General features: G+C 45.0%; 1 protein-coding gene and 1 long non-coding RNA gene across 2 annotated transcripts in view; one reads left to right on the top strand and one right to left on the bottom strand.

Annotated features, from left to right (window-relative positions):
- Window positions 1–13,971, bottom strand: part of LOC309518299 (NAD(P) transhydrogenase, mitochondrial-like) — an 81,347-nt gene extending 67,376 nt beyond the window's left edge. Inside the window, exons 1-2 of the mRNA XM_082198372.1 lie at window positions 13,845–13,971; window positions 10,692–10,882 (exon numbers count right to left, since the gene is read on the bottom strand). Coding sequence (XP_082054498.1) covers window positions 10,692–10,830 — 139 coding nt within the window. The 5' untranslated portion in view covers window positions 10,831–10,882; window positions 13,845–13,971. The remainder of the gene's footprint in view (window positions 1–10,691; window positions 10,883–13,844) is intronic.
- Window positions 338–1,228, top strand: LOC309518563. The gene is made up of 2 exons (XR_014213497.1): window positions 338–508; window positions 884–1,228. It is a non-coding gene; the product is annotated as an uncharacterized lncRNA (long non-coding RNA).
- Window positions 13,972–19,488: the final 5,517 nt, after the last annotated feature.

Below are 19,488 nucleotides of genomic sequence, written 5' to 3' on the forward strand. Positions count from 1 at the left end.
CTGTACGCCGGCTCCCTTGGCCAATAAAGCAAGATGAGCGCTGCAACCCCAGAGTCGGTCACAACTGGACCTAATGGTCAGGGGTCCCTTTACCTTTACCTTTAAGGGAAAGTGGGACATTCCGGGATCCCATCAGAAACTGGGACGGCTTCTGAAAATCCAGGACTGTCTCCGGAAAATAGGGACACTTGGAGAGGTTCAACATGCAGGTTGAAGATGGAAACATAACACCAGGGGCAGGGTTTAAAGATTAATCACAGCAACAGCCTACCTTTTGAGTAACATATAATTATAATTATAATTATAATTATAATTATAACAACAACAGCAGCAGCAGGAACAATGTCATTTATTACTCACTAGTGTAAAATAAATTACAATCACAAGAATAGAGTGGGTCCTAAAAATATAGACCTCGTGTCAAAGACCAAGATATGGAGGCTCTTCTTCAGTATACCAGGAAAACTTTATTATGAAGGTGCCAGATGTGCCTCTGTGGGGAGGGAAGGTGAAATATACTCAGAGTCTCAAAGTGATTTCATGCTCTTTATTCAGCTCATAGTGGTGAGGAGGAATGAATGCAAGTCCCCTCAAAGTATCTGCTTTATATACATTATTTACACAATGGGCTGCACATGATTGGCTAATTCTGGAATTCTACTGTAAGCCAATCAGGTTGTGGATTCACTTATATCTGGAGCATGATTGGGTGGTTCCTGCCAACCAATCATACTGCTGCATTGTTATAGGACCAATCAGACTGTTGCATTCTGAATCCTATTGTTCTAGGACCAATCAGACTGCTGCAATTTGGATCCTATTGTTCTAGGACCAATCAGACTGCTGCAGTTTGGATCCTATTCAACTCAGTACATAACAGAAGGGGAGAGACTTCATCAGGCAAGGCCTCTTTCCACCTGCCTTGCCCCACCCTCCAGTCTCTGCTTCTTATTTTGTATTGTATTATGTTGTGCACTGTGGTTTGCTGTTGTTTTATTGATTGGAGTTTAGAAATTACTTATTGTAATTGTTGAGTGGATTTCTGTTTAATTTTGAAATGCTGATATTTAATATTATTTTATATTATTTTACTGAATGTTGAATGTTATTTTATTTGCATATTGTATACTGTATTATGCATATTGTCTTATTTATATGATGTTAGCCGCTCTGAGCCTGGCTTTGGCTGGGGAGAGCGGGATACAAATAAAATTTATTATTATTATTATTATTATTATTATTATTATTATTATTATTATTATTTAGAGGCTGCTATAGAGAATGTACTCTCCTGGGCCACCCCAGGAATTACCACAAGGGCCTCTTCTCTGCAGATCTTAGCCCCAGATATTTTACAAATTCTCTCAGGTGTTAAGTCATTTAGGGCTTAATGCCAAAGTTCTATATTGATACCAGTCACTATTAGATAAATTGCAGGAAAACAGAATAGGGGGTTTCAGATGCAAATTCATTCGCTAGCCGTAGCACGTTTAAGGAGATTATCAGACCCACTGAAGCTCACTTAAACCCTCAAGAAACACAGCTGTGAACAGCCATTACCAAAGGATGGTTTCCTTGCTAGTTCCCACCTTAGAACTCTTTTCCATTATTTATTGAAAACATATTAAGAATGTGCCCTTCGTCTATCAGGACCAAAGTAGGGTGCATAAATATAACAAACAGCCCATACAGTCCAAAAAACACCATCCAGCCATAAAACACATGATAAAAATGCAGCAAAATAGAATTAAAGCAGTTAAGATAACAGGGCAGGCTGATGCAGTGGCGTAGCGTGGGTTGTCAGCACCCGGGGCAAGACAAGCAATTTGCGGCCCCTAACCCGTGGATTTGCGCCCCCTAACCCTAACCCCCAGATGTTGCGCCCGGTGCGGCCAGCCCCCCCTGCCCCCCCACGCTACGCCACTGGGCTGATGAAACAACAGCTTAAAAGTCTTTAAACACCAAGGTAAGCTGGTATGTTTGGATCTTGCATCAAAATGATAGCAATACCAGCACAGGTCATAAATCTAAGGGGAAGGGATTCTTCAAATGAGGTGCCACTGTGGAGAAGTCTGTTTTGAGTATCCCCCTTCTTATGGAATGCTTTCCTCAGCAGGGTTCACTCGGCGCCAGCTTCATCTATTTTTAGGTGCCTGGCAAAAACTTTCTTTTTTTTACTTGGACCTTTAATTTGAAGGGTTTTAAATACTAGTAGCCTCTTTTAGTGGGGCAGGATCTGTAAGACCTATTTTTTATTTGTTTAGATGAGGGCTTTTTAAAAAAAGTTTTGTATTGGTTGTGTATTTAGATTTAGTGTGTATATTGTGTTTGTATGTCATTTTCACAAAGAAAGCAACCAAATAAGAAGAGGAATCGGGGCTTTTTGAACAGCCGGAATTCGCTGGAACTCGGTTCCAGCACATCCGGAACTCAGTTCCGCAACTGGTGGGTGCTAATAATAATAATTATTATAATTTATTAATTATACTCCACCCATCTGGCTGGGCTTCCCCAGCCACTCTGGGCGGCTTCCAACAAAATCTTAAAATACAGTAATGCATCAAACATTAAAAAACTTCCCGAAACAGGGCTGCCTTCAGATGGCTTCGAAAAGTCAGATAGTTGTTTATTTCCTTGACATCTGATGGGGAGGGCGTCACAGAGTGGGCGCCACTACTAAGAAGGCCCTCTGCCTGGTTCCCTGTAACCTGGAGAAGCTCCTTCAGAAATACTGGACTGAGGCCGTTTAGGGCTTTAAAGGTCTTTCTAAGAGAACAAGGGAGGCTTTCATGGTGAGTTCCAGCACCACTTTTTCTAGAAAAATTGCACTGATGATGATGTTGGCAACTCTGTAAGGTATAAACTACAGTTCTCAGGAATATTTGGGGGAAGCAATATGCTTTAAATGCATGGTGCGCATTAAGCCCTAATAAAAACATAAATCAACTCTCAGAGCTTTGGCATATCGACCTCTGCTCTATCACCTCCCCTTACCAACCTGTTTATATTCTTACAACTTTCTCCCTTCTCTGTATAATTACGATGTCAGTGTGACATTTGGGGCAACATTTCCCGCAAGTCTGAAATCAGTTAGTGTATACATAGTGTTGTCCAATATTTCTCCACTACAAAGCCATCACTGCACATTTCCAAACCCTCTTCTTAGTCATTAAACTCTTGTTTTAAATTGACTTTTGCTTTGCTTACTTTATCTCATTGGGAAATCATGTTCTGGAACGTGCTAAAATAAAGCTAAACTACTGTTCTTGTAAGCATAAACTAAAGAACATTTCGTATGCCATTGTTTCCTTATGGTTATCTTTACCCGATTGTAGCAAGTAAATTGCAGAATGGAGCTGAAAGCCAAAGGAAAGGCTTTGGTTAAAGCTGTGCACTCTCTATATATTTAAGTATATAAATATATAGATAAATATATAAATAATAATAATAATAATAATAATAATAATAATAATAATTTGAAGCACATGGCTTCACCCAAAGAATCCTGGGATCCTGTATACAATAAAAAACCAAAATAGAAGCATTAAAATCGGAAATAATCAACTAACTTTCACAGAAATATTTTTTCTTAATTTCTGGCACGAGCTTCGTGGTATAGAAGGCGCTCAGCAGGAATGTCTCCCACTTCTGCTGCAACCAGCTCCCTTCTCCCCTGGTCTTCCAGGACCAGGAGAGGTATGAAGCAAAAGGAGCAAAGGCAGACACACTGGCATAGTCTCAGATTGATCGGGAAGGACTTGGGAGAGACTTAGGCAGCTGTGGGCAGGCAGGGACCTTTAGCCTCCACAACTGCCTCACAGGTGTAAGGCATAGCCAGAAGAGTTGCTGGACTTCTTAGGCCTGGCACTCGTGAGTAGACTTGTTTCTTCTAATAAAGAGCTAACTTCTCTTACTCAGTGTGTTTTATTGCTGGCTGGCTCCTGACAGACCCCTTCATTATTTCATTACCACAACCCCACGTGAATGAGGTTATGCTTAATAAGCTTTGTGGCCAAGCAGGACTTTGAACCTGGGTCTAAGTCTGACACCTCCAGCACACAGGCCCTCTGGTGTGAAAAACAAGCAAATGGTAAAGGTAAAGGGTCCAGTCATGACCGACTCTGGGGCTGCGGCGCTCATCTGGCTTTACTGGCCAAGGGAGCCGGTGTACAGCTTCCGGGTCATGTGGCCAGCATGACTAAGCCGCTTCTGGCGAACCAGAGCAGTGCATGGAAACGCCGTTTACCTTCCCGCCGAAGGGGTACCTATTTATCTACTTGCACTTTGACGTGCTTTCGAACTGCTAAGTTGGCAGGAGCAGGGACTGAGCAACGGGTGCTCACCCCGTCACGGGGATTCGAACCGTTGACCTTCTGATCGGCAAGTCCTAGGCTCTGTGGTTTAACCCACAGCGCCACCCACGTCCCACACACAAGCAAATGGAGTGCAGTCCTAAATCGGACCTGGGAGACCCCCTACAATGAAGAAAGGAATCCTTAAAACACTACCTTGATAACATTATTTTGTTTCACTTTCCCTAGAAGCAAACTGATTTCTTTTGAGACGCAAATATAATTTGAAAAATCTGCAGGCATGCCCTTGGGTCCGACCTTGAAAGGTAATGGCTTCCAGCGCTTGACACAAGATATGTAAACTGGATGCTAATAAGAAACAGAGAAGAGTGACTATAAAAAAGCATTAATCTCTGCAGGAGGGCTACAGGTGAAGAACAATCACTGGACCTTAAAGAAAGGCTCCTTGCAATATTATACGAGCTACCTGAATTGGCAGACGAGCAACTGCGGATTTCTGGCCAAGTGTAGGATAATAATAATGATTTTTTTTTTTTTAAAGTCATAAGCAAAAACCACAGCAAACAACGTTGCAAGGGAGAATTTCGATCTAGTATGCATTTAAAAACTTTCCGATGCAATATGCAAACCCAAACATATCTATTCTTCAAAAGTCACACTTCTGCGAATTTAGTGATGCATTTCTTCAGGTAAGCATATTTACAAAAATGCATATTTTAGGGGAAAGTGTGCATAAAAATGAAGGTATTGGTGAAAACAGTTTGACAAATACATTCTACAGTGGTACCTCGGGTTAAGTACTTAATTCGTTCTGGAGGTCCGTTCTTAACCTGAAACTGTTCTTAACCTGAGGTACCACTTTAGCTAATGGCGCCTCCTGCTGCTGCCACGCCGCCGGAGCACGATTTCTGTTCTCATCCTGAAACAAAGTTCTTAACCTGAAGCATTATTTCTGGGTTAGCGAAGTCTGTAACCTGAAGCTATGTAACCTGAAGCGTATGTAACCTGAGGTACCACTGTATTAGGGGAAATAGCTTGCAAAAATGTTTACATTAAGGTTTTTTTTTAAAAAAAATGTTTTGCAAATCACTGCAAAATGTGGAGAACTGAATTTAAGATGGGGAAAAATGAAAATGACAGATCTTTCCATCCCTGGCATGAGGGAGGAATGGACTGTGAGGCTGAGCTGCAACAACTGGCCAAAGACCTGGACCTCTCTGTATGCAATAAGTGCAAAATGTCATGAGATTTTTGGCGAAGGATAACCTCAGGAAAAGGAAAGCCATTCTTCAAGCCGTTAGTGGATGGTACTTCTCTTAAATATTTTCTGAACTGTACACAGTAAAGGAAATGCAAAGTGACAGGATCCAAAATAATATTGGCGTTACTATCAATGCTATCGGCTGGGACGTGGGTGGCGCTGTGGGTTAAACCATAGAGCCTAGGACTTGCTGATCGGAAGGTTGGCGGTTCGAATCCCCATCATGGGGTGAGCTCCCATTGCTCGGTCCCTGTTCCTGCCAACCTAGCAGTTCAAAAGCATGTCAAAGTGCAAGTAGATAAATAGGTCTCCAGCGGGAAGGTAAACGGCGTTTCCGTGCGCTGCTCTGGTTCGCCAGAAGCGGCTTAGTCATGCTGGCCACATGACCCAGAAGCTGTACGCCGGCTCCCTCGGCCAGTAAAGTGAGATGAGCACTGCAACCCCAGAGTCAGCCACGACTGGACCTAATGGTCAGGGGTCTCTTTACCTTTACATATCAATGCTATTGATCTAATTGTTCTGGAAGGCCAGGATGTTGCAAAATTTTCATGTTGCAGAGACCCTTTTATCAAACCGACATACCTTCCAACATTTCACAGAGACATTCGTTTTTTAAAGATGAGCAAGTACTTAGCTCTAAAGCTTGCAAAATATACACCTGAAAGTATGTAAGCAAGGTCTGCTGAAATCTCAGAAGTCAGAATAGGGACAGATGAACAATGACTGGAAGAAGAGATTTCAATGCCCTGAAAACTGGAATAAGTGATGCAAACTGGGGGAAATTGCATAGCAAATAATGCACACTCAAAAGAGAAATCATGAAAATTTGCCTAATTTTACACTGGTCGCACAATTCAGCTCTTCTTGGACGTTTAAGCTTTTTTAAAAATTAAAAAATCCTAGAGAATATACAGCTTTCTCCGTAAGAAACAAATATGCCTACTTTTCTACACATCCTGCCCCACACTGAACAGATGAGAGGCCCCCTCAGGTTCATCTTCCTTCTATAGAGAAAAAACACCATTCACATGAGGTTGGTGGATCAGTTGGCAGCAGAACACTCAGAGCAGGGCTTTTCAGTAAACCTTATGAATTCCTCCTTTGATGTAAACCTTGGCAATGACTCTCTTGTATGTTTCATTGCACATCATACCATCTGAACAAGATCCAGGGCTGATAACCTGTACAATGTCCAGAGGCGGCTGACTGCTGGCTTCTTTCCTTGCCGATTCAGTTTTATAATGCTAAAAGCGGGGGGGGGGGGTCATCTGGAACTTGCTGGAACTCAGTTCCGGCACCTCTCTGGTAGCTGCTGTTGTCATTATAAGAGAACAAGAGAGGTGGTCATGGTGAGTTCCGGCACCTCTTTTTCTAGAAAAATAGTGATTATACCCCAAGTCTTTTGTAACGTATCTGTTATTTATTTATAAAACTATGCTAAGTAACTTTAAATATACAGTGGAACCTCGGTTGTCGAACACTTTGGAAGCCGAACAATTTGGAACCGAAACTCCGACAACCCGGAAGTGAATGCTTCTGTTTTTGAATGATTTTCAGAAGTCAAACAGCCAACTGCCCTTTTATTTTCATTTTTCGAACATTTCTGAAGTCAAACGGACTTCCGGAACGGATTATGTTCGAAAACCGAGGTTCCACTGTATATATTCCATTGATACCGATTATACCGTGTTGCTGAGAATATGGTACAAAAGCTCATTCAATGTAAAGGGCTACAGATAATGGGCAGATTTTGGACACATAACACCTATTTTACAGATAGCAAGTCTTTAATATCCAGTCAACAATATCCTAACATTGTTTAGAAGCTCCCAGAAGGGGCAGGGGTTCACTGCCAACAGTGCTTCAGTGAGTCTAGGATAAAAAAATGAAAACATGGTTGAGCCTCTCTGGATTCAGAAATATTGTGGGAGAATTTTGCTGTTCAGTACTATGGACCAGTGGCGTAGCGTGGGTTCTCAGCACCCGGGGCAAGGCAAGTAATTTGCGCCCCCTAACCCGTGGATTTTAGCACTCAAGTCTCTTCCGCCCCCCCCAGATGTTGCGCCAGGTGCACCCCCCACGCTACGCCACTGCTCCCACCACAAGTCTTCAGGACAGCCATCCGAAGGCTGGCACGGGGAGAAGGTCTCTCCGCCCCACCGCCAGGCTTTGGAGCAGCCTTCCGAAGCCTGGCGGCGGGAGGAGGTCTCTCCGCCCCACCGCCAGGCTTCGGAGCAGCCTTCCGAAGCCTGGCGGCGGGAGGAGGTCTCTCCGCCCCACCGCCAGCCTTCGGAGGAGGTCCGAGGACAGTGGGGAAGACGCGCTGCGCTTCCCCGCTGTCCCGGAGATTTCCCTATGGACTTTCATCTTGCGAAGGGCCGGCCAAATGCGCCCCCCCAATGTTGTTCCCGGTGCTGCCGGCTCCCCTGGCACCCCCCACGCTACGCCACTGCTATGGACTTATCTAGATTAGAGAGGTAAGAATGCATTAGTTTCCATTCCACATTGCACACATCATGTGCAACATTGTCTCTGTTCTGCTACAGATGGGATTCTGCCAAAAACTACATTATTCATTTTGCTCTGTGCTGTGGTGAAATTACAACGCCACTGTGTTATTCTATGCCATTAACTTAAATGCAAATGAAACACAATGCAAACTGCAGGGAAGCATAATCAATTACATATTTTTTGGCGGACTGAAAGCAACAACACGGAAGACAAATTGTATTCGCTGGATTGATTTCCATTCTAGACATTGGGCGAATAAGTGAGCATTGGCAATTTCTGCTCCCATTTCTGTTTTCCTCAGAATTCCCCGACATCCCTAATGCACACATTGTTGGACTACAACTCCCATTATTCCTGACCATGCTGCTTGGGACTGTTGGGATGGAGTCCAGCAACATCTGGAGAGTCCTCCCAGGATACAGAATGAGGGATACATACTGGTAATAAAAAAGCGCTTAAATTTAATATCGGCACTCAGAAAGCAGGTTAGTCTTATAAATAGTGCAACTGTCATAATCTATTAATCACTATTGACCATTGAACTCCATGAAGACTCCCCCCCCTCATTTCTAAAAGATGAGAGTTCCATTCTTAGCCGTTAATCAATATCCTCCCTGTCAGAAACCAAATGCCTTATCTGCCATTGCAGAACTGTTTTCATCTGTTTTCTTTTTTAAATTATGACTACCAAGCAAGTAACCACGACCAATAAGACAACTTAGGAAGCTATTTGAAGAATGTGGAGTTCAGAAACTAACCTGATGATTATGTTGCAAAGAAACCCAACTCAGATTACACTGGAGAACTGTTAAATGTCATGTGTCTTTGAACAAAGTTGGGCTGAATCACGGAGTAATGTTACTGAAACCCTGATGACTGAGATGTACGTTCTAGCCTACATTCCCCAATAAATAATAGGGGGGGAATGCCAGTTGCCTCTCTAATAAGACAGCATGTAATGCAGCTCTTTCTGAACTTTTAAGACCCAGGACCTGCCTTCAACATGCATTTGAGGATCCATTTCTCGCTTTTTAAACCATATTTTTTTGTGGAGTAGTAGTGCTGGTGTTGTGACCCACCACAGTCCTGACCTGCCTGCCGAAGACCAATTATTTAATGCATGTTTTGTTTGTGAGGTACAACACAGTGGCTTTGTCTTCTGGGCTTTAGGCCCCAGTTCCGCCTTGTTTCTTGAGAAAGTTGCTTGTTCTTTGTAACTAGCAAACAGCAGCCATTTAATAACAAGCCATGGCCCCATGGCGGCCCTTTTGTGTTGGTGCTACGAAAGTTTTCAGATTTCCAAATGAGCCCCCAAAGGTTAGCAACTCATACTTTATCCAATCCTCAAAGGGTCCATTACATCACCCCCTTCTGAATTTTCCAGACATCTCCTCCGGGTTAAAGGCAGTCCTTTCACAAGGTAGTACAGGCTTGCCCTATTTGCCTAGGAAATATTGCTTGTGGCTGGCATTTTGTAGAGGCCATGTTCCCCTGCCTGAGGGAGACATGAAGAACATGGAGGGGGGAAGCTGAAGCTGGAGGGGGGAAGATTAAACCCCAGCTGGGCAAATGGACTGAGGTTGCTTCATCTTCGTCAGTTTCAAACTCCTTGAGGAAAGAAGAGACAACCAGGCTTAAAGATTGTAGGGGACAGTGGAGGCTAGCCCCGTAGGGCTAATGGGGCATTAGGACCCCTGGATAGCTAAGTCCAGCCAAAGGCGACTATGGGGTGCAGCGCTCATCTTGCTTTCAGGTCAAGGGAGCCGGCATTTGTCCACAGACAGCTTTCTGGGTCATGTGGCCAGCATAACTAAACCTCTTCTGGTGCAATGGGACACCATGACAGAAGCAGGTCATGGGTATGGGCCATGGGTGGCACTGTGGTCTAAACCACTGAGCCTCTTGAGCCTGCTGATCAGAAGGTCAGCGGTTCGAATCTCCATGATGGGGTGAGCTCAGCTCCTGTTGCTTTGTCCCAGCTCCTGCCAACCTAGCAGTTTGAAAGCACGCCAGTGCAAGTAGATAAATAGGAACCGCTGTGTGACGGAAGCCAGAGCGCACAGAAACACCGTTTACCTATCCACCAATGTCAACTTTTGTGCCTTCCTTGTTCCCCAACCACTCTGGGCGGCTTCCAGCAAAATATGAAAAATAATAAAATGTCAGGCAATAAAAACTTTTCCTGAACAGGGCTCCCTTCAGATGTTTTCTAAAAGTTGTGTAATTCTTTATCTCCTTGACATCTGGTGGGAGGGCGTTCCACAGGGCAGGTGGCACTGCCAAGAAGGCCCTCTGCCTGGTTCCCTGTAAGTTTACTTCTCGCAGTGAGGGAACCACCAGAAAACCCTCAGAAGTGGACCTCAGTGACTGGGCTAAAACCCACTGCTGAATGTCAAATGTTATATTAGGCCCTCAAGTGAAGAATTTTCCAGTGCTTTTCATGGTCCCTGTCAATGGCCTGTGTGATGTTATCCGTTTTGGAAATATGGCAATATTTTTCATTACAGATGCCATCGAAGGAGGATGAGGAAGAAGAAAAAGAGGCTTTCGTTTTCATATTATCAGTATGAGAAAAGTGTTTTTGGCCACTCAAGGACACACTGTACCTTTTGCCGACTGGTCACTCCATAAAGTAGGGAAAGTTTTGAAAGAGCGTTGTCCAGTTGATGGCTGGAACGTCCTTGTGTTTAATGTCAGCAGGAAGGGCAATGAAGAGTTGCTAGCACATCGCACCAAGCCTGCCATCTTGGCAGTTCCAGAGACAAAGCACTCTGCACTTGATGTTGGTCCAGTTGCCCTGCAGGTATACAAGTTTTTAATTACCTTGCACTTAGTTCATGCTATCCCTCAGTGAGGCAGAACCGCAAAGTCACAAACGCTTGAAAGCCATTCTGGAAATATGTGTATCTGTGAAATTATCAGCTGCTAAACCAGATTTTTTTATTCTAAAAGCAGAGGCTACAGACATGTTGGCAAGCCCAGGAACCTGACATGTAATCAACTTGCCTCAGCTGTCTACTAGGCTGGGAAAAGATACCCAGGAGTTTCCTACAACAATTTGCCTGAAAAGGGCAATTAATGCAAAAACTACAAGCTAGCAAATTTCATAGACTCTTCCAGGCCATAGATGCAGCCTGAATTGAGAGATATTCCTAATTACAAACAAATTGGGCACATGGATTACAGTTAAACTGGCCATGATTTAAATTTTAAAGGTCAGCAAAGTTATTGGATTTTCTTTAGGCTAGCAAAATGTGGAAACACTTACAGAATAAAACCCTAGTATACAAAAGGAATTATCTGATCATACCAAACAAGAGTTTTGTGGTTTATTCTTTCCACTCTTTGCCTGTGCTTTGGACAAATGTCTTAATTCTGAAGCAGATACATGAGTGAAATGAACCCGTGAGTTCCCGCGAAGAGAAATTATTTTTAATAGAAACTTAAACTGTACCGATGTCATAGAAACAGATTACACACAGAGACACATGTTCATCCTCTGGACAATGACATTTCTACAGAGGCCATTTTCAGCTGCTGTGAAGAACCTCCATTTTATTTCTCAGGATCTGTCAGGGGGGAAGACACATGCCAGGTGTGGGCCTTTACAACAGAAACGTGTGATTCAAAGAGGTCAGCAAACTTTGCTGAAGAACAGTTGAGCTGGGCAAGGAGCCAGATCTGACAAACTGAAGATCATGCTAGCCTTACATAAATTTTAGAGGAGTTTGTTTTGCTTCAGGTCAAAATGAAAATAAATTGTTGAAATGCCCATTCTGAAGCTCCCTTGCTCCTGTCCTTAATCTTAGATCCAAACTGATTTAGACACGAGATGCATGAACTTAATTATTGTGTGTTCCACAAGGCCCATTCAGGTTGTGTGCAAAATGCTCTTCTGGCTAAATGTCTGGAGATTAGGGGTTGGCTTGGCTTTGAGTACAGAATTTAGCAATCTCTGAGAGCTTTTTTTGGGGGGGGGGCGGCGGAAGCACACCAGAAACATTTTCTCATGGTGTTTTCTGCGAGACCCTGAACACTGTGCAAAGGGTTTTTAAACTCATGTTTGTGTCACAGCTGACTCATAGGAAGCTTCGGAAGGAGACAAAAGCCAGGAATTGTGCTCAGGAGTCAAAGGACCGGAATGAAACTCATCTAGTAATGTAATAGAAGGGGAATGTGGGGAAGCACAGTTTTCAGAACAGGAGGAATGACACCAGACTAACTGACAAAAGCCACATCCACAGCATGCATTTAAAGTGCTGATAAGCCACTTTAAACAGTCATGGCTTGACCTAAAGAATTATGGGAACTGTAGTTTGTTAAGGGTGCTGAAAGTTGTTAGGAGACACCCCCCCCCACACCCCTCAAAGAGCTATAATTTGCAGAGTTCCCTTTGAAGGTAAAGGTAAAGGTAAGTTCAGTCAAAAGAGACTATGGGGTTAAAACAGCTTCTGGTGCAAAGGAACACCGTGAAGGAAACCAGAGTGCATTGAAACGCCCTTTACCTTCTCACTGCAGTGGTACCTATTTATCTACTTGCACTGGTGTGCTTTCAAACTGCTAGGTTGGCAGGAGCTGGGACAGAACAACAGGAACTCACTCCATTGTGGGGATTCAAACTGCCAACCTTCGATCAGCAAGCCCAGCAGTCTCAGTGGTTTAGACCACTGTGCCACCCTGTGAAGAGGGGATTGATTGTTAAACCACTCTGGTAATTGTCGCTCCATGAGGGGAGGGAGGAAAGTAATACCCAGATCAGGACCATAGTGGAGACAGGGTTCCAAACTATATCTCACTCACACAGGCAACTTGCCAATTTCTGGCTGTTGTTTTTTTTTTAAAAAAGGCAGGTATAGGCACAGATACAAATATTATGTATCGCCTAGTTTGACAAGTCATAAAACAAAATATCCAGGTGGCTTATAAGCAAGTTGTATGTGATAATCATACAATTGTCCACACCTTATATACAGAGAGGTATATATACCTTTTAAGCACCTGAGAAGTATAGAATAATGTTGCCAAGGTGCCTGAAATTCTGCATCGGGAAAGGTTGAGTTCTAAAATAGCGACAAATAATTTTCCTAATTCCTATTAAATTACTACCATACACGTAACCCTAGGGAATTCAATGGGATTTACTCCCAGGTAAGGAGTATAAGATTGCAGGCTCAGATTGTTTCTGTTAATTATGAGGAACACCAAAAAACTAGGCTCACCTCTCACTAGAAAAACCATTAATGTTCACAACAATAAGGGGTAGGAACTTGTTTTTTCCACGAGAAAGAAAGATGAAATTTCCAAGATGCTGAACACACCACACACAAACCTCCTGGGACTGGGAGATTGCCTTTCTGCAAGGCGCTTCATATGCAAATACCTGCATATTTCAGAGGTGAGCCTTTTCCTGGCATTACAATCAGGTCCCCAGGTCAAATTAAGCCCTGGTTTCACTTGTAAGGGAAAGAAGATTTTCTCCTCTTCAGTTTCCCCTAGGTAAGAGGTTTAGTTCAAGGCTGCTTTAGCTTTCCTCCAAAGTGGGGAAGGGATGTTGTGCTGCGAACTTTGAATGAGAGATGACTTTGGCCTTCGTCTCCCCCCTCCGCTGTGGCCTGCCAGCCTCCTGACCGCAAGGGCAGCGGGAATGAGCCAAGGGAGAAAATTCCTCTGTACGCTTAAGCCAAGGGGTTTTGGGACTGTTAGAGGGACAGCTAAGGTGCGTGGCACACAGGCTGAAGAAAAGCTAGCAAGAGACTAACCTGAAATTATGGGTGTCCTTAGGAGCTGGCTCTGTGCTTGTCCCCCATGGCACACAAAAGGGCAGCCCCGGGGGACTGACTGTTTAGTGACCTTGCTTGCTGAGGAAGGGAGGGCATCAGTGTGGTCTATAAATAGGCGCCATGTGACCCCAAAGGCACATTCCACTTGGCACTGACGGCATGGAGACTCTCAGAGCAACACACACCAGGAGCATGCTGGAAGGCTGCCCACAGGACTTGTATTTCCAAGTCTCCTTGTCACGACCGGGAAGTTCAATCTGGGCAAAGTGGGCAGAGCACATGCCGTCAGTGCAGAAGGTCCCAGCTTCAATCCCTGGCATCTTCTGATTCCTGCTTTGCAGGGGGTTGGACTAGATATAAAGGTAAAGGTAAAGGTACCCCTGCCCGAACGGGCCAGTCTTGACAGACTGTGGGGTTTGTGCGCCCATCTCACATTTATTGGCCGGGGGCCAGCGCTGTCCGGGGACACTTCCGGGTCACGTGGCCAGCGTGACATCGCTGCTCTGGCGAGCCAGAGCCGCACACGGAACGCCGTTTACCTTCCCGCTGGTAAGCGGTACCTATTTATCTACTTGCACCCGGGGGTGCTTTCGAACTGCTAGGTGGGCAGGCGCTGGGACCGAACAGCGGGAGCGCACCCCGCCGCGGGGATTCGAACCGCCGACCTTTCGATCGGCAAGCCCTAGGCGTTGAGGCTTTAGCCCACAGCGCCACCCGCGTCCCTAGGACTAGATATAATAATAATAATTTATTATTTATACCCCGCCCATCTGGCTGAGTTTCCCCAGCCACTCTGGGCGGCTTCCAATCAAGTGTTAAAAACAATACAGCATTAAATATTAAAAACTTCCCTAAACAGGGCTGCCTTCAGATGTCTTTTAAAGAGAAGATAGCTGCTTATTTCCTTCACATCTGAAGGGAGGGCGTTCCAGAGGGCGGGTGTCACTACCGAGAAGGCCCTCTGTCTGGTTGCCTGTAACCTTCCTTCTTGCAATGAGGGAGCTGCCAGAAGGCCCTTGGACATGGATCTCAGTGTCCAGGCTGAACGATGGGGGTGGAGACGCTTCTTCAGGTATACTGGGCCAAGGCTGTTTAGGGCTTTCAAGGTCAGCACCAACACTTTGAATTGTGCTCGGAAACGTACTGGGAGCCAATGTAAGTCTTTCAGACCGGTGTTATGTTGTCCCGGCGGCTACTCCCAGTCACCAGTCTAGCTGCCACATTCTGGATTAATTGCAGTTGCTGGGTCACCTTCAAAGGTAGCCCCACATAGAGAGCATTGCAGTAGTCCAAGTAGGAGATAACCAGAGCATGCACCACTCTGGCGAGACAGTCTGTGGGGCAGGTAGGGTCTCAGCCTGCGTACCAGATGGAGCTGGTAGACAGCCACCCTGGACACGGAATTAACCTGTGCCTCCATGGACAGCTGTGAGTCCAAAATGACCCCCAGGCTGCGCACCTGGTCCTTCAGGGGCACAGTTACCCCATTCAGGACCAGGGAGTCTTCCACACCTGCTCACCCCCTGTCCCCCAATAACAGTACTTCTGTCTTGTCTGGATTCAACCTCAATTTGTTAGCCGCCAGCCATCCTCCAACCGCCTCCAGGCACTCGCGGTCCCTTCCAGCTGTACAATTCTATGATTTTTATGATTCCATGAAACCCTGGAGAGCTGCTGCCAGCCAGTGCCAATATTGTTGTGGTAGATGGGCCAATGGTCTCACTCAAGAAGACAGGGTGGTGCCTTGTGCTGTGTCTCTATTTTATTTATATTCTTATAAAATTATTATTATTTTTCATTGCAGTGTCATAAAAATATCAAAGTGGTTTACAATGCAATAAAAAAAATAGTATGTCCTATGTACTGGTCTCACCACAACTCCAATTCTCGCTTAAAATCTCCTGCAAACAAACCCCTATCCTGGTGTTTTGAGAAGGAGGAGGATGAACTCTGGCCACCAAAGGAAATTGAAAGGCTGACCTTTGTGGGTAAAAGACAAACACCAGATTTTTTTATTACGTCTTCTAACATTCTGCCAAAGGGCTTGCTTGCAGGCTTTGCCAAGGACAAATGAATAATCCATTTACTACAACCGCATCCCGAATATAACGCTGTACAAGCTCTTGGTAGAAATATAGTTTTATTTTTATGTGCTTCGAGGATGGAATTTTACAAGATGATTAACTTTATTCTAAAATAATAAGTGGATGAAACCAACATTGTTTGTGTATTAAAAGAACATCTGTAACACACTTAGCAAGACTAGACTTTTCCTTATGGTGATTAATGCTCAGATCAAGTATTTCCTATAACAATTGGCCACAGAAATATTAATACAAGCAGCCTGAAGGAGGTAGATGGCGATGCCTGTATAATTCTCTTTATTGCAAGGTTTTTCAGTTTAGCCTTCTTTATTTCATAGTAGCTGAAGCAAACAAGCAGTAGAAAAATTTGGATGCAAAAATGTTAGCTAAAACCCTGTTATGGACACTGTTATGCGGTTAAAGGTAAAGGTAAAGGTACCCCTGCCCGTACGGGCCAGTCGTGTCCGACTCTAGGGTTGTGCGCTCATCTCGCTCAAGAGGCCGGGAGCCGGCGCTGTCCGAAGACACTTCCGGGTCACGTGGCCAGCGTGACGAAGCTGCATCTGGCGAGCCAGCACCAGCGCCGCACACGGAAACACCGTTTACCTTCCCGCTATAAAGCGGTCCCTATTTATCTACTTGCACTTAGGGGTGCTTTTGAACTGCTAGGTGGGCAGGAGCAGGGACCGAGCAACGGGAGCTCACCCCGCCACGCGGGGATTCGAACTGCCGACCTTTCAATCAGCAAGTCCTAGTCACTGTGGTTTAACCCACAGCGCCACCCACGGTCCCTAGCGCCACTCGCGGTTATGCCTTCATAAATACATAAGATCCATAATCCCTTTACTAAATGCACATTTCAAGCACGGGGACTCTCCTCTGGCAGAAGTGGTTCTAGGGTAGTGTTTGACCGCTGGTGAATTTTCATGATATTTTTTTTTCAAAGTAAACTGATGCAGAAATGTGGAGAATTAAAAATTGCTTCACAATGGATTCATACATTTGCGTGGACAGGCAGAGTCCCCACAACCCCAGGCGACTACTGAGTGGAATAATGACTCAAGACAACGTGCTATGGGATTAAAATTGGCCACAATTTTATTAAGTTTCGGATCTAGGTAAACCTTGGCTCAGGCACTGGGCAGTTATCCTTCCCAGTCCCCAGCCGGGGATCTGGGGGACATCAGGGTTATCCAGAATGTGTGGGGATTGGGCTGGCTCTGGAGAACATATGTTCAAGCAGAGAGCCCGCCCCCGTTTCACCGCCGCCGCAGGGGAGAGCAATGACCTCTCGGCATAAGGCCAATGCCTCTCCTCAAGACCCCTTTAATGGGGAACCCTGGGATCACTGTCGCAAGGGGGACGTGGGTCACCGCTTCACGCCCCCCCCCCCATTTAGGGAAGATAGACTAAAGGATTCTGCCCAAGGCCTGAAACCACCAAAGTTGTGATGTTTTGCTACGGGAAAGGCAAACCTGCCAATGCAGGAAAATTCATTTCCGGCCCTTCAACAGCGACCATAACGTAGCAGCGCCCGCATACCTGTGGAGAAGAGGTTAATCTGCAAAAGAAGGCTTAATTGAGGGAGGGGAGGGTGGGAGAAGCTCTAGAGCCAACTGACGCTTCACAGGTAAGATTCACCTTCTGTTGTGTGGGCAGGACGGTCCGGTCCCTCCTATTACCTCCCGGTCCCTCCCAGTACCTGGCCGATTCCCTGGCAACGCCTCCCCAGGCGGGATTGGGCGATAGGTATCCAGCCTGGGGAGGGCGGAGCCAGCCCATACTACCAGGAGCCGCATGGAATCCAGGGGGCTGCACGCGACCACGCAAAAGTGCCCCCCATTTGATGTGGGAAGCAGTCATTATATTTACATAAGAGACTATAATAAAATACAGTGGTACCTCAGGTTACATACGCTTCAGGTTACATACACTTCAGGTTACAGACTCCGCTAACCCAGAAATAGTGCTTCAGGTTAAGAACTTTGCTTCAGGATGAGAACAGAAATTGTGCTCCGGCAGCGTGGCAGCAGCAGGAGGCTCCATTAGCTAAAGTGGTGCTTCAGGTTAAGAACAGTTTCAGGTTAAGTACGGACCTCCGGAACGAATTAAGTACTTAAACCGAGGTACCACTGTATAGCGATCAAAATGTATCTTAATATTGTGAAACCTTTCCAGGTACATTCAAAACATCAGTGAACAAAAGGCTAAAGTACAAAAAACATTTGCGTTGCTCTTCTTGAAGTTGTGGTTATTTTGTCTCTGGGGTGTTCAGCAATGCAATTATTGGTTGGCTTTCCTTGCATCGTGGGATTTAATTGCGTAAGTAGTAACACGCTGTACCGCCAGCCTGCATAGAGTGTCCTCAACAGGTTTCAACCTGGCAACTTGCATCCTTTTAACTCGCCTTGATGAGTTGACTGTGAAGTTGTTTATGAATCTCGCCCAGGTTCCAGCTGAACACTTTCACAACATTTATTCCGTAATGTAACATAGATACTAGCCCGAGGGTCAGCAAACTTTTTCAACATGGGGCCGGTCCACTGTCCCTCAGACCTTGTGGGGGGCCGGACTATATTTTGAAAAAATATATGAACCAATTCCTATGCCCCACAAATAACCCAGGGATGCATTTTAAATAAAAGCACGCATTCTACTCATGTAAAAACACCAGACAGTGGGGTCTCTCTCAGCCCTACCTAGAGATGTCTGGATGGAAGCTGGGATTTATCACAATGCAGAACAGATGCTCTACCACTGATCTACGACTCTTCCCCAAAAAGAGATAATCATACAATCAAGTTGGAAGGGACCCTAAGAATCATCTAGTCCAGCCCCCTGTATTGCAGGAATATGCAGCTGTCCCATATGGGGATCAAACCTTCAACCTTGGTATTATCAGCACCATGCTCTATCCAACTCTGCTATCCAGTGAAACGCGCCTTCCTTGCCTTGTTAAATGAATCTTTAACAACTCTCGGCTTTCCCAAACTACAGAAATGGCGCACACTCAAAACCATTAATATAATTGTTCACAGAAGAAGAATTAGACCAATTTCATGATATCAGAAGGACAATCATAATGCACGAAAGAAATCAGTTACAAACATGCACTGCAGCAATTCCCCTAGGGAGGGAAGAAACATAACTAAAACAACACAATAAATACAAACGGAATAAAATAAAAAGAAATTCATATGGAGGAAGGCTATCAAAAGGCTTGGCAAAATAAAAAGAAAGATGTGGGGTTGCCTGGCTCTGAAAAGGCCACAAGGTTGGTGCCATGCAAATCCTTCTGGGGGGATTGTTCCACAAATGAGGTGCCACCACTGAGAAGGTCAAGGTCTCAGTCACCACCTGTGTGTCTTAGCTGGCAGTAGCAGCTGGAGGAGGTCTCTAAAGGGTCTTCAGATGGCCTGATGTGGAGGCAAGTGAGCCTTCAGGTTCTTCAGGACCAAGCCACATAGGGCTTTTAAGGTAAGCTCAAACTGTTCCCTGATCAGTTTTGCAGGCGTTATTTATCTGGCAAGATTATTTGC

The sequence above is a fragment of the Podarcis vaucheri genome, assembly GCF_965113315.1.
Source record: "Podarcis vaucheri genome assembly, chromosome: 14".
NCBI classification, from domain to species: Eukaryota; Metazoa; Chordata; class Lepidosauria; order Squamata; family Lacertidae; genus Podarcis; species Podarcis vaucheri.